Here is a 13,586-nt window from a genome sequence, read left to right on the forward strand (position 1 = left end):
TTTTCTTCAGCAGATGGTCGGGGGGCCAAAACATATTTACAAATAATTTGTCGATTGCAAATTGACCGCAAAGAGCTCAAACAGGTATAATGTTTGATTAAAACATAATCATTTTGGGGCCTCCCGAGTGGCGCAACGGTTTAAGGAACTACATCGCAGTGCTAGAGGCGTCTCTATAGACCTGGGTTCGATCCCAGGCTGAGTCACAACCGGCCGTGATCGGGAGTCCCATAGGGCGGCGCACAATTGGCCCAGCGTCGTCCGGGTTAGGTGAGGGTTTTGGCCGGGGGGGCCTTAATTGGTTCATCACGCTCTAGTGACTCATTGTGGTGGGCCGGGCACCTGCAGGGTGACCTCGGATGTCGGCGACACATTGGTGCGGCTGGCTTCCCGGTTATGCGGGTGGGTGTTAAGAAGCCGAGTCATGTTTTGGAGGACACATGACTCAACCTTCGCCTCCCGAGCTTGTTGGGGAGTTGCAGCGATAAGACAAGATCGAAATGTCAAACCTTGCTTACATTTGTATACGATCACGTGTCTCTATTATGCGTGGGAATACTTGGGAACAGTTTTTTTTAAGTAAAACTTTTATGCCCCCCCCCCCCCCCCCCCCCCAAAAAAATATATATACACTACAGTTCAAAATTTTGGGTTCACATAGAAATGTCCTTGTTTTTGAAAGAAAAGCAAATTTGTCCATTAAAATAACATAGAAATTGATCAGAAATACAGTGTAGACTTTGTTAATGTTGTAAATGACTATTGTAGCTGGAAATGGCAGATTTTTTAATGGAATATCTACATAGGCGTACAGAGGCCCATTATCAACAACCATCACTCATGTGTTCCAATGGCACGTTGTGTTAGTTAAGTTTATCATTTTAAAAGGCTAATTGATCATTAGAAAACCCTTTGCAATTATGTTAGCACAGCTGAAACGGTTGTTCTGATTAAAGAAGCAATAAAACGGGCCTTCTTTAAACTAGAAGCAATAAAACTGGCCTTCTTTAAACTAGAAGCAATACAACTGGCCTTCTTTAAACTAGAAGCAATAAAACTGGCCTTCTTTAGACTAGGTGAGTATCTGGAACAGCAGCATTTCTGGGTTCGATTACAGGCTTAAAATGGCCAGAAACAAGGAACATTCTTCTGAAAAGTCCGTCTATTCTTGTTCTGAGAAATGAAGGGTATTCCTTGCGAGAAATTGCCAAAAAACTGAAAATCTCGCACAACGCTGTGTACTACTCCCTTTTAACAGAACAGCACAAACTGGCTCTAACCAGAATAGAAAGAGTAGTGGGAGGCCCCGGTGCACAACTGAGCAAGAGGACAAGTACATTAGAATGTGTCTAGTTTGAGAAACAGACACCTCACAAGTACTCAACTGGCAGCTTCATTAAATAGTACCCGCAAAACACGAGTCTCAACTTCAACAGTGAAGAGACGACTCCGGGATCCTTGCCATCTGGGCATCGTTCCTGTGTCTGTGTTCTTTTGCCCATCTTAATCTTTTCTTTTTATTGGCCAGTCTGAGATATGGCTTTTTCTTTGCAATTCTGCCTCGAAGGCCAGCATCCCAGAGTCGCCTCTTCACTGTTTACGTTGAGACTGGTGTTTTGTGGGTACTATTTAAACCAATACTTAAATGAAAATGAAAAATAATATTGAAACTTGTATTTGAATGTAGCAATTCTACAACAAACGCTGTTTAGCCTGCACGTCTTTTACATGACATTGCTTGCCTCGTTGCTCAAGTCGTTTGCAAGTGATTTCCATTTTTTTATGCTTGTCATTTCGCTTGGATCTTTTTTTCCACTGTGCCCATCTTTCTGTATGTCCTGTGCAACCATTTGCAATGCATCAGTGCAATCATAGTATCATTACCGGCCCAAAGTGATCACACCAATGTACTCTCTCTCCTTAACTTTCCCTGGCAGTTCATTTACCCTAGGCCTATTTCACATTTTAGCAAGAGCAAGCCTGCTTCTCTCCACAAAAGGATAGTAGGCCTAGTATAAAAAAGTGCTAAAGAAATGTCCTATTTCTTTTGTAGCCTATAGCTTTTCCTGCGATTTCACGAGAAGAGGAATAGTGGAGAGGCTCGCGTCCGTAGCCATATAGCCTATTGAGCACTGAAACAGCTGGAAGAGAACGGCTAGAGTTCTGTAGCTGAAGTAAGAAGCTAAATATTAGGCCAGTCATTATCTAAATAGTAGGGCTATACATATTTACTTGTCAAAGTGCAAGACAAATAAATAAATATGTGCATTCCTCCAGGCTGCGCTCTGCAAGTCCCCTCTGGCACATAAAGCTCCACTATTGATTACTTCTGCATTTTTAAACCAAGAACATTATTCTACCTAGGATACAACGACACAGTGCAATGAGGAATGTATTATTGTAGCAAATGAGTACACAATTACTCTATAGGACTATATACTGCAGTGATGCATTTGCTAATTTGAGTAACTGCTTAAACATCCTGTTTTGAATGATTCATGCCGAAATAACTGCATAAAGCCTTTGCAATCATTTGGATCAGTAGGCTAATGGGACTTTTCTTTGCAGTTTACAAGGTCCAGAAAGGCACATTAGCAGGCTCATCATAGTTTGTATTTTGTCATGTTGTATCTCCGTTAACAGATACCATCAGAGAATATGGCCTTCTCGTACAGATATGCGCTGTTTTGGCGTTGATCATTCTCCCAAGTCGTCCTGTAGTTAATGTGGCCACCAATATGCTCACACATGCCCAGTCATTCATGCAACGTTACTGTGCACTTTGCCTTCTCTCCTGTTCCAAGCAGCCTCGCACACCTAGAACCAAGAACAAACTCTTCAACCAAGAACAAACTCTTTTCGATTGGTTGTCAACGTTTTATCATCTGCGGGACAGGGACAAACTGTAGCTCTCGTTAGCGCTCGCCGCTCTATTTGTAGTTGTCATTGAAGCGCGAATGCTCCTGTTCACTTGAATTAGAACGATAAAAACAAAACAAAAAAAATGATATGGTTATAATTATCGTTATAGTTATCGCACTTGGTGTGGACGGCCCTGAAAGGTTTTGGGTTTCATTCTCTTCATCAGACACACTGACTAAGAATGTTCTGGTCAGATTATGTTGGGCTTTGGCTGCTACTGTCACGCCTCTGTGAATATCAACGGCGTCCTGTGAACACTCCTCTTGGCCAGCCAGCTTGTGGTTTCTGTGTTTGACAAGACACCTTCAACTCAAACATTTGCATTATGGCCATGCAGAAGCACATAGGCTACAATAATGCCAGAGGGCGTGTGGTATATTTAGTTAATATTTCACAGCTAACGGGTGTTTTAAGGCACGATGTGAATGTTTCATACTGAATACAATACAGTTGAACTGTTGTGTTCAGGAAGACATACAGTATACACTCACACTGTGCTGTCTGTCTCTCGGTGCAGGTATGGAGAGAAGGGAGATGCTATCCGTATTGAAAAGGTAGTCTACACCGGCCGGGAAGGAAAGAGCTCTCAGGGATGTCCCATCGCCAAGTGGGTGAGTACATAGAACACTGAACCTACCTCTCAAAAGAACAAACAAAGCCTAACCCTACACAACACCTGGTCCCAGATCTGTGTGTCAACACCCAGTCCCAGATCTGTGTGTCAACACCTGGTCCCAGATCTGTGTGTCAACACCCAGTCCCAGATTTGTGTGTCAACACCTGGTCCCAGATCTGTGTGTGCTCTAACCAACTCCATTGGTCTCATTACCAAGCCAAACATGACAATGAGTGACAGGGGGTTGGCATGGTAGCACAAACAGACTGGCCCTTGGGCTGACACAACACACTAGTGTTGGTAACCACAAACAATTTCTTATCAACACACAACGTTTCATCAGACATTGTAAAACCAAACAGACACTTCACACGTGGGTTTTTTTCTCTCTTCTATATACTAATAGCTATTAGTGAAAATGAGGGGGAGTAGAGCAGAGGAGATGGTAGTGGACAAACACCACAGCCTCACCCTCAGTCAGTAGAGCAGCAGGGGGTCCAGCAGGGCGTCTCCCTGATCCCTCTCCTTCCCAGTTGGAAGTCTCTACCTCTGTCACTCTCTTTGACACCCTGCTAATGGTTTCATGGCTCCTCAACAGACACTATTGATATAGTAGAGGAGAATACAGGTGTCAATCTCTCTCTCTCTCGCACGCGCTCTCTCTCCCTCTCCCTTTCTCACTCTCGCCCCCTCCCCCCCTTTTCTGTCTCTCCCCCTCTCCTGTCAGGTGATTCGTCGGGGCAGCGAGACAGAGAAGTTGATGTGTCTGGTGCGTCCCCGGACGGGTCACCACTGTCCCAACGCCTTCATCATCATCCTCATCATGGCGTGGGAGGGCGTGCCCCGGGCGCTAGGCGACAAGCTCTATCGAGAGCTCTCCGCCACCCTCACACAGTTCGGCAACCCCACTAGCCGCCGCTGTGGACTCAACGACGAGTGAGTGACAGGAAACATTCACAGAACCACGAATGAGTCAGCTGAATATGCTTATATTCTTCTTAAATTAGCAGTAAACTCAGCAGTGCAAAGATGTTTAGATGGCGCACTGAGGGAGGCTTACAGACAAAACATCTGTGCATGAAAATAAAATGAGTAAGTTTGTCTACTTATGTACTGCAGACCATTTCATTGTCGTTTTCAATAGACATTCAATGCACTGAGGCGTTCTCTGTCTGAACGATGAACATTACCTTGTGAGTGTCTGATCGGGTTGTGAGTGGTGCTGACTGTGTTCGTGCTCTCTGTCTCCCCCTGCCTGCCTGCAGTCGTACGTGCGCGTGCCAAGGCAAGGACCCCGACAGCTGTGGAGCTTCCTTCTCCTTCGGCTGTTCCTGGAGCATGTACTTCAACGGCTGCAAGTACGCCCGCAGCAAAACACCACGCAAGTTCAGACTAACAGGAGACCACCCCCAAGAGGTAATGGACTATGTGTAGTATCATATGTGTACTACTGAGACTTGAAAAAGGTTGTGCAGCCTCCACAGACAAGAGATGCCTCCCTTCCTTGCTTTTATATCCAAATACTACATACCACCTGTGTAGAATTATTATTATTGACCTCACCACACTAAGCTAACACTGTGATTGAGCTACCAGGGTATCTGTCTTTGTGTGTATGTTAGGAGGATCAACTCAGGGATAACTTCCAGGATCTGGCCACTGAGGTGGCTCCCCTGTACAAGCAGCTGGCCCCACAGGCCTACAGTAACCAGGTACCATCTGCCTTTTCACACACCATCACCTACCTGCACTTACACTCTTAGAAAAAAAGGTGCCATCTCGAGCCTGAAAGGGTTCGTCGGCTGTCCCCATAGGAGAACCCTGTGAAGAACCCTTTTTGGTTCCGTGTAGAACCCGTTCGGGTTCATTGTAGGACCCTTCCCACAGAGGGTTCTACATGGAACCCAAAACGGTTCTCCTATGGGGACAGCCAAGGAACCCTTTTTCCTAAGAGTGTACATCTAACTGAGAACAGCACCAGAAGTGTAAATAGTAGACGGTTCCTCTGAAAGTAAACAAAACAAACTGAAGGGTGTTAGATATGTTGTGTACTGTAACAGGTTGCTCTTGGACATGCCATCCTCTTCCCTGTGTCTCTCAGGGATTTTACACTCCGCTGGAGAAGAACTTTGTAGACTTCCCTCCAAAAAGTGCACAATAAAAACTCCCGGCTGCTATGAGTGTTAGATATGGTCTGTAGAGTAAAACCACGCTAACCCAACTTGTGTCCTCCCCTCTCCTGTCCCTCAGTGTCAGAATGAGACGAAAGCCACAGACTGCAGGTTGGGTCTGAAGGAAGGGCGGCCGTTCTCCGGCGTCACCGCCTGCATGGACTTCTGTGCCCACGCCCACAAGGACCAGCACAACCTCTACAACGGCTGCACCGTGGTACGACACACCTCTACCCCCCGTCTCGTTCTCTCTCCGTCACTCTTCTTTCTCGCTCTTTCCCTCTCTCTGTGTGGACATTGTATGGATGCTCCGCTGTGTGTGGGGGCATATGGGGGTTGGCATAGAGTCTGTGTCTGACTACATGAGGATAGAACAGACAGCGAGTGTCCCACCCTAACCCTTCCTCCACCCCTACCACTCCCCCTGTACGGTCCAGGTGCACTTGCCCCCCAATCCCCCCTTCCACAAAGCATGTGTAAATATTGGACTAAAATGTTTATTCTATTCTACTGAGCCATTTACTTTATGGTCGTATTCTTATCTTTGATTATTTCTTATTGTTGTCGCATTGTCGAGAAGGAACCTGCAAGTAAGAATTTCATTGGCCAGTGTATCACCGTACAAACACCGTACATAAAACTTGAAAGTTGTGCAGGACAACTGTACGACACACAGCAGTTACCATGTCTCTCTCGCTGCGCTAAGACCCCTCTGTTCACCCCCAGGTGTGCACTCTGACTAAAGAGGACAACCGTAAGGTGGGGGAGATCCCAGAGGACGAGCAGCTCCACGTACTTCCCCTCTACAAGGCCGCCCTCACAGACGAGTTCGGCAGCGAGGAGGGCCAGCGGCAAAAGATGCGTACAGGCGCCATTCAGGTGCTCAACAACTTCCGCCGCGAGGTCCGCAAGCTGCCCGAGCGCGCCAAGTCCTGCCGTCAGCGTCGCCTGGACGCTAAGAACCGCGCCTCCGAGAAGAAGAAGGGCAAGCAGCAGCCGCCAACGCCCACAGAGACGCCGGAGAAACCCGGGATCAAGATGGAGGTCCGGCACGCTGGCTCCCCTGTCAGACAGAATGGCAATAAAGGTGAGATGACCTCTGAACTCTGCTATGAACATGTAGGAGAGTTGCTTTTATGAGTGCTGTGAGGTTTATGATAACAATAAGCCCATCACTCTGGTATTGTGAGCAAAACTCCAACCAGCTTTACAGTATGATGATAATAGTGTGGTCATAGAGCAGATCAGGGATCGTTTTTCTTGAACGGACGGTCAGGGGGCCGGAACAAATGGTCTACCAGTTGGGGAGCCCGAGAGTAGATGCTTTAATCCAAACTGACCTACAGTTGACACCTATAGCTAGTCAGCTTACAGTATGCAGGCCATGCAGGAATCAAACCCCTCAATCCCAAAAGTCCAACCAAGTGTACCATTAAAACCGCTTGATCTTACCCGTCTTATCACCCCTCTATCTTCCCTCCTCCACAGCCATCCCTAAGCAAGAGGTGAAGCCCACCATAAAGAAGGAGCCAGTGGACCAGCGCTTCCAGCCCTTCCATGGTCAGCTGGAGGGCTACCCTGCCCAGGCTGCAGACCCCTACCACGTCTACCCCTCCCACCCTGGCTACTACGCACAGGGTGGCCTCTCTTCCAATGGCCAGCCCCCTGCACTTCCACCTCCACCAGGCCCTGTCAATGGCTACCGCCCTAATCTACCGGCAGCACTGCCCTATGGCTACTACAACTACCCCCTCAACCCTAGCACATTTTTCCCCCATGAGCTCACTTACGAGGGCTGCAACGGCTCCTGGCACCACATGGGGCCCAAGTTTTCCCCCAGTCCTGTGGACAAGAAGCCAGACGTTCAGAGCCTCCAGGCGAGGCTGGCTCACTCCTACTCGAGCCCAGGCCACCTCGAGCAGCAGCAGCACAGAGACCCAGCCAACCAACGCAGCGCTTACCCTCACCAGCCTGACTACAACCAATCACGTCCCTCCTCAGTCTCCTCAGAGCCCTCCCACAGAGGGACCCCCGTCATCAAGCAGGAGCCCATGGATATGCCAGTTTATAAGGGGGTCAATGCCCAGAGCTGTCCCGGCACGCCAAGCACCACCCCACAGCCTGGCGCTGCTGGAGGGCCCTGGCATGGGCACAAGCCCAACGGCATTAGGGTGCCCAGCAGTTGGGAAGGCAACCTCCAACCACCAGGCCCCCCGGAGGCTCCCTTCACTTCAGACAAGCAGCAGTTCCACCAGCAGGGACCTCAGCAGACTTTCCAGTCCCCATACCCCCAAGAGCAGCATCAGCATCCCCCACAACAGCCCTCCCCATACTCCCAGCAGTGGAACTCTTACCATGGCCCAAACACCCCCACAGCCTCCCCTGCGCCCTCCCCGTCCCCCTCCATAAAGATACCCCCGTCCCCCTTTCCCTCCTCACACCCCGGCACCCCCCGCCACTGGGACAGCCCTGATTCCAGCCCTCAGCCTAAGGCTTGGCCCATGGGCATGGTTCCTGCTGGTTACAGCCCCAGTCCCACCGGAGGCTTCCCCGACACGATGTGGTCCAAGGCGGGCGAGAGTTGGGGCTCGACCCCCTTGGGGCTCCAGGAGAAGGCCTGGAAGTCTTCCGGAGGCTCTATGGCAGGTACACCGTCCCCGGCCCCAGAGGGACGCTTGTTCCCCGATGCCCTACAGCAGTCGGATGGACAGTCCCAGGCTGAGACTCCTCGCAACCTCGAAGAGGAAGAGCGGTGGTCAGACAGCGAGCATAACTTCTTGGACCCCAGCATCGGAGGGGTGGCGGTGGCGCCCGCCCACGGGTCCATCCTGATTGAGTGCGCCCGGCGCGAGCTGCACGCCACCACACCGCTCAAGAGGCCCGACCGCTCTCACCCCACCCGCATTTCCCTGGTGTTCTACCAGCACAAGAACATGAACCAGCCGTGCCACGGCCAGTGGATCTGGGAGGCCAAGATGAAGATGCTGGCGGAGCGGGCTAGAGAGAGGCAGCAGGAGGCAGCTCTACTGGGGCTGCCCTACGAGGACATCAAACATGGGAAGAAACGCAAATTGGGGGCCACGGCAGCAGGGGCCAGCCCGGGGCCTGGCCAGACCATGGACAAGAGAGAGGGGCCGGTGACGCGGCTGGCCCCCACGCGACACACCACCTCTACCGTCACTGTATCCCCCTACGCCTTTACCACCCTCACCGGGCCCTACAGCCACTTTGTGTGAGGATGGATGGACACACAGACACCGACTGGTGGAGGGAGAGAGGGCTGAGCAGTCCAGGGAGGAGTGTCTCAGCCCTTCCTTTAGTCCTGTGTCTCTCTCCATCCATCTCTTCCTGCTCTGTGTCCTCTGGGCTAGAAGGAGGGGGACTACTGGTTTAACCCCTCGTTTTGTTTGTTTTTTACCTCATGTCAGGCAGCAGTTTGGACCAAACCCTGGACCATACAGACACACTGCCTGTGGTGCTCGTCCTCTTTCCTCCGCGGGGGGACTCCATCGCTTCTCCTTCTTCATAGAATTTTAATGATCCTCCTAATTATCACTATTATTATCAATATTATTACGATTGCTATTGTTACTGTCAATGTTGTTATTACAGGTATTGTTATTTTTATGATGCTGAGTTGATTCGTTTTTTTTTGCTGATATGGTTGTTTTGTCATTAATGTTGTTATTAATGATGTGATTGGTTTTGGTTTTGTCTTTGACCGAGGGGGTTCTGTCTCTCAGTCGGATCTTTATTTTTTCCCATATTTCTGGAAATCTGCCCATTTCTTTGTTGTTTTTCCTTTGGCCTTTGACATCCTTGTGACTGTACTTGGAGAATGGCCTTTCTCAGCACTGCACGGCTCCTCAAGACAGCCTTTCCAGCATAGAACTCTAAACATTTGAATCACTAATCATTACCAAAAGAGTGAAGAGAAGCGCCACCACCCACAGAAACTTCTGGGAACCATCCGTTTTTTTAGCAACGTCCCCAAACTCATGCCTTTTTTAAAAACTCCTGTCTTGTCTGCCGTGCTGTGAAGAGAAGGGGTCTTCTCTCGTCATTGTTACTCTCACCCTACCAATCCACCTCACCCTATTGGTGCTTCATGTTGACCTTCATCCTTTTCACAGGGAGGATGTCAGTCACTCCATTTCTCTACTCTTCATGGCACTAGATGCTGAATATAAGGAAGGGTGCTTTTATGGCATAGACGTAGAGTGAGTAGAACAACAGGCACTAGAAGTCCTCATCATCCTTCAGGTGTTGGTTGAGAGATCTATCCCTCCAGTTCTATGACTCCCCTGTAAGCCCCTGTAACATGGTGCACTGATACACACAGACACACGCACGCACACACAAAGCTCTTGTCATCCAGCCAGCACAGAGCAATGCCTTACTGCTTTAAACCACCGAAGCATGGCCGCTAAAGTCTGGTCCTTCCAATGACCGCAGGCAGCACGGGCCACGCAAGGCCTTTACACTGAAACCGGAGACATTGATGGGAATAGTGTGTGGACAGAAATGCACTCCTAAACACACACTGGTGCTTTCTCTACACATGTCGACACACAAAGGGCTCAGTCAGTCAGTCCTGCTTTCTGCATGGTGCTGTTGGTTGTCTTGAAGCAGAGCTAGGTTTGTCTCTATGCATACATTGTCACAACAGAGCCAGTAAAAACGTATTCACCAATCCTGGCTGCCTCCTGCATTGGCCCTAAGTCATCAAGTGTTGCAGTCAGTGGGTTGAGCCCCAGCTGTCTCTATCTAATGTGCACCACAGTGGACTGGGCTATAAGAGGTTGTGAATCTTTTTCCCACATCATGCACTAAGATCCTCCTCAGCCTGTTAGAGAGGCCTCTCACTCAGTGCAGCGCTGCATGTTTTATCCAGCTCTTAGCTTTGTGTGTGTGTGTGTGTGTGTGTGCGTGCGTGCAAGAACCAGAGCCTGCTTGGTGCTCACTTCTGAGGAGAAAAACCCTGGTGCTTATGAAGCTGTCGATATAGAGCTCTCTATACCTCAACGTTGCAGAGACACTGGTCACGGTTGCAAAAAGCTAGGAACACACACAGGCACCGCAGAGAAACATGAAAAACATCAGTCCACAGCTTCCCTGTGTGCTCTCTTATCTAAACTCATTTTAATCCACTTTTTTTATTGTTATTTATTACATGATAATGATGATTGTTTTTCTTTTCTTTTTTTATATAGGTAATACAAATTGTACATACAGAAGAAAAGATTTTATAAAAGCACTTTTAATCTTGAAAAAATAACAGATTATTGACAACTTGAAGCTTTGTTTTTTTTGGTTTGTGTTTTTTGAGGGGGGGAGAGATAAAAAAAAAATGTAAATATTTAAAATATTTAGGTAAGATTATTTAACTGGTGAGGGATAATGACTAAATCATGAATGATTCCAGGCTTTTAAGTCCAGTCAGTTTGTCAGACAGCCTTCAGCAGCAGAAAGCAACACAGAGATTTCCAATGTTGTTGTGTCTGTTAATGTATACTCAATACTGCTGTCCGGATTTCATTAGTACTGTACTACACGATACCTCTGACAGCAACCAACCAGTCCCCCTTCATGAGAAGAGATAGACCTAATCAGTAATCAGGCTGCTTATAAACCTGAGTATGATATCTAGCTATCCGTTCTGAGAACCAATGCTAAACGAAGGGCTCTCTAATCAATCCGTATCGCAGAAATTCAGTGGTAAAGCCCAATTGAAATTTAAACGAAACCGTCCGGTGTTGGAAGAGACGGGCGTTCACGCTAAATGCATCACATGTCGGCGAAATCGGGAAATGACTACATTTCTATCACGAAATCTGTAACGCTTCAACAATACGGATTGAATAGAGCTCAAAATATTTATTTTTTATTTTTTTTAAACACGAGAATCAAACAGGTGCAGAATCAAACTCATCAGAAATGTGTGAGAGAACTCTAGTGACAGAGGTGAGGTGTAGCCCCAGCAATCTATCTTGTTCATTGTGTTAGACTATGAGGTGAGAGGTTGCCACCACCGTAACTCATTTTTAATGTGGTTGTTGGTTATTATTATCAATGATAGTGATTATAACAGTAGTGACGGATGTAACCGTAATGAAAAACCATGACAACTTACCACTTGTAGTACCCGACTGAAGGTACAGTGCATTACTGGAAGACACCAGATAATACCTGGTAGTATAGTTTGTAATATTGTCTTTTGTTAATTGTCATAGATTGTCACAGACATGACCAACAGGACTTTGACTAACTTAGGGACTGGGGGGAAAATATGCCTGTTCCTTTGTCTCACAACTAGTCATGATCCGGTTTCAATTGTATTCTATTCTCACTGTTAGAACAAACTCCCCCTTTCAGAACGACAATGCATGAGTCACACACAGTTATAATGATCCAGTCATATTTATGATCCGTATGTAATAATGGGTGCTGATCATTATGTTCTTCAGATGAATTTTGTAAATTTCTATTCAAGACGTGATGGAAATAACAGAAAAATGCTCAAAGGAGGCTGGTGCTATGGTGCCCCCCCCCCCCCCCCCCCCCCCCCGTGGGATAGTGTGTGTGTGTTGGGGGAGGGTTATATCACTGATATTTTTTAGAGCTCTTAGAATGATAAGAGGAACTATTATTTGAAATATGTTAGTTTCAGTGGATGGGGAACTTCTCCGGTGCTGATCTTATGGGAATTTCCCATTCATGTTCAAGGCAGTGAACAAAAAAAAATGACAACTGTTGAATTGAAGCACTCACACATTTCATACATACACTTTTATTAATCCTTGTCCCCATAAGGTACTTTAAACTGGTATGGGGATTGAATGATCATATTATATTGAAGTGAACAGACTGTTATCTTAATTGAAAACTTTTTGCAGTGTATGTGCGGAAGCTATTCTATTAAACATGACTGTTTGGGTATGTTGTACATTTTAATGGTGAGGGGAGAATGTTAAAATATTGGAACAATATTGGAACAATTGTGTACTCCCACGCTATTTTTCTCCCTCATGCACTTATTTTCTTACGTACTTATACACTCACTAACTGCTTACACATCTCACATATTTCCTCACATACTTTCCAGCTCTCTCTCTACCCCCCCTCGCTCTTCCTTTTCTCCCTCCCCCCTCTCTCTATCCTTTTCTCCCTCCCCCCTCTCTCTTCCTCCCCCCTCTCTCTTCCCCCCCGTTCTCCTTCTCACAAACGCAGACAAATATTATCACAATTTATACCCCCCTCTCAGTTCTCAAGTTTAAATCGTGCCCCAAATAAACAGAAAACAAACAAAACACCACAACTGGCAGCTACATTCCTTTTTGAGTTCAAAGATTGTTCTTGGTTCTATTTTTTCATGTCAAGTATGCAGTATGTAAAAAAGTTGTTTTGTTTTTGTTCAGTCTCTCTTTGTAGCTGTATGGTGTATTATGTGAATACATAGTGTATGTGGTACAACCCACAATACTGTTTTATGTTGCGCGATAAATAAAAAGCTAAAAATGAAAATCATTTGTGGTATGATCAACATTTTTGACAATTTCTTGTCAATTTGACTTATAGCATGTTAGTTTGGGACTAGAATAACGATCACTCAAAGCACAGTTCAGTTACCTCTTCATGTCCACGTGATGGCAGCACAGCAATATTGTGTTCTATATGTCTGTCTATCTGTCTGTGTCTGCCTCTCACTGTCTCTGTCTGTCATCTCTCACTGTCTCTGTCTGTCTGACTGTCTATTTGTCTGTGTCTGTCTGTCTGTCTGTCACTGTCTCTCGCTGTCTGTCTGTCTGACTGTCTGTCTCTGTGTGTGTGCGCATGTGCGACCTTGCAGCAAGAGCCCAGCAGCAGGAGAAAAAGCA

The 13,586-nt window shown here is 47.1% G+C and overlaps 1 protein-coding gene across 4 annotated transcripts in view; it reads left to right on the plus strand.

Moving 5' to 3' along the window:
• The window catches only part of LOC129853475 (methylcytosine dioxygenase tet3-like), a 58,759-nt gene extending 45,523 nt beyond the window's left edge, over positions 1-13,236 (plus strand). For all 4 annotated transcript variants that reach the window (XM_055919564.1, XM_055919566.1, XM_055919568.1 and 1 more), the window contains 7 exons: positions 3,440-3,533; positions 4,266-4,474; positions 4,804-4,954; positions 5,161-5,250; positions 5,789-5,926; positions 6,436-6,796; positions 7,198-13,236. In XM_055919564.1, coding sequence (XP_055775539.1) covers positions 3,440-3,533; positions 4,266-4,474; positions 4,804-4,954; positions 5,161-5,250; positions 5,789-5,926; positions 6,436-6,796; positions 7,198-8,945 — 2,791 coding nt within the window. In that variant the 3' untranslated portion in view covers positions 8,946-13,236. The remainder of the gene's footprint in view (positions 1-3,439; positions 3,534-4,265; positions 4,475-4,803; positions 4,955-5,160; positions 5,251-5,788; positions 5,927-6,435; positions 6,797-7,197) is intronic.
• Positions 13,237-13,586: the final 350 nt, after the last annotated feature.

This window comes from Salvelinus fontinalis, chromosome 4 (genome assembly GCF_029448725.1).
Source record: "Salvelinus fontinalis isolate EN_2023a chromosome 4, ASM2944872v1, whole genome shotgun sequence".
Taxonomy (NCBI): Eukaryota; Metazoa; Chordata; class Actinopteri; order Salmoniformes; family Salmonidae; genus Salvelinus; species Salvelinus fontinalis.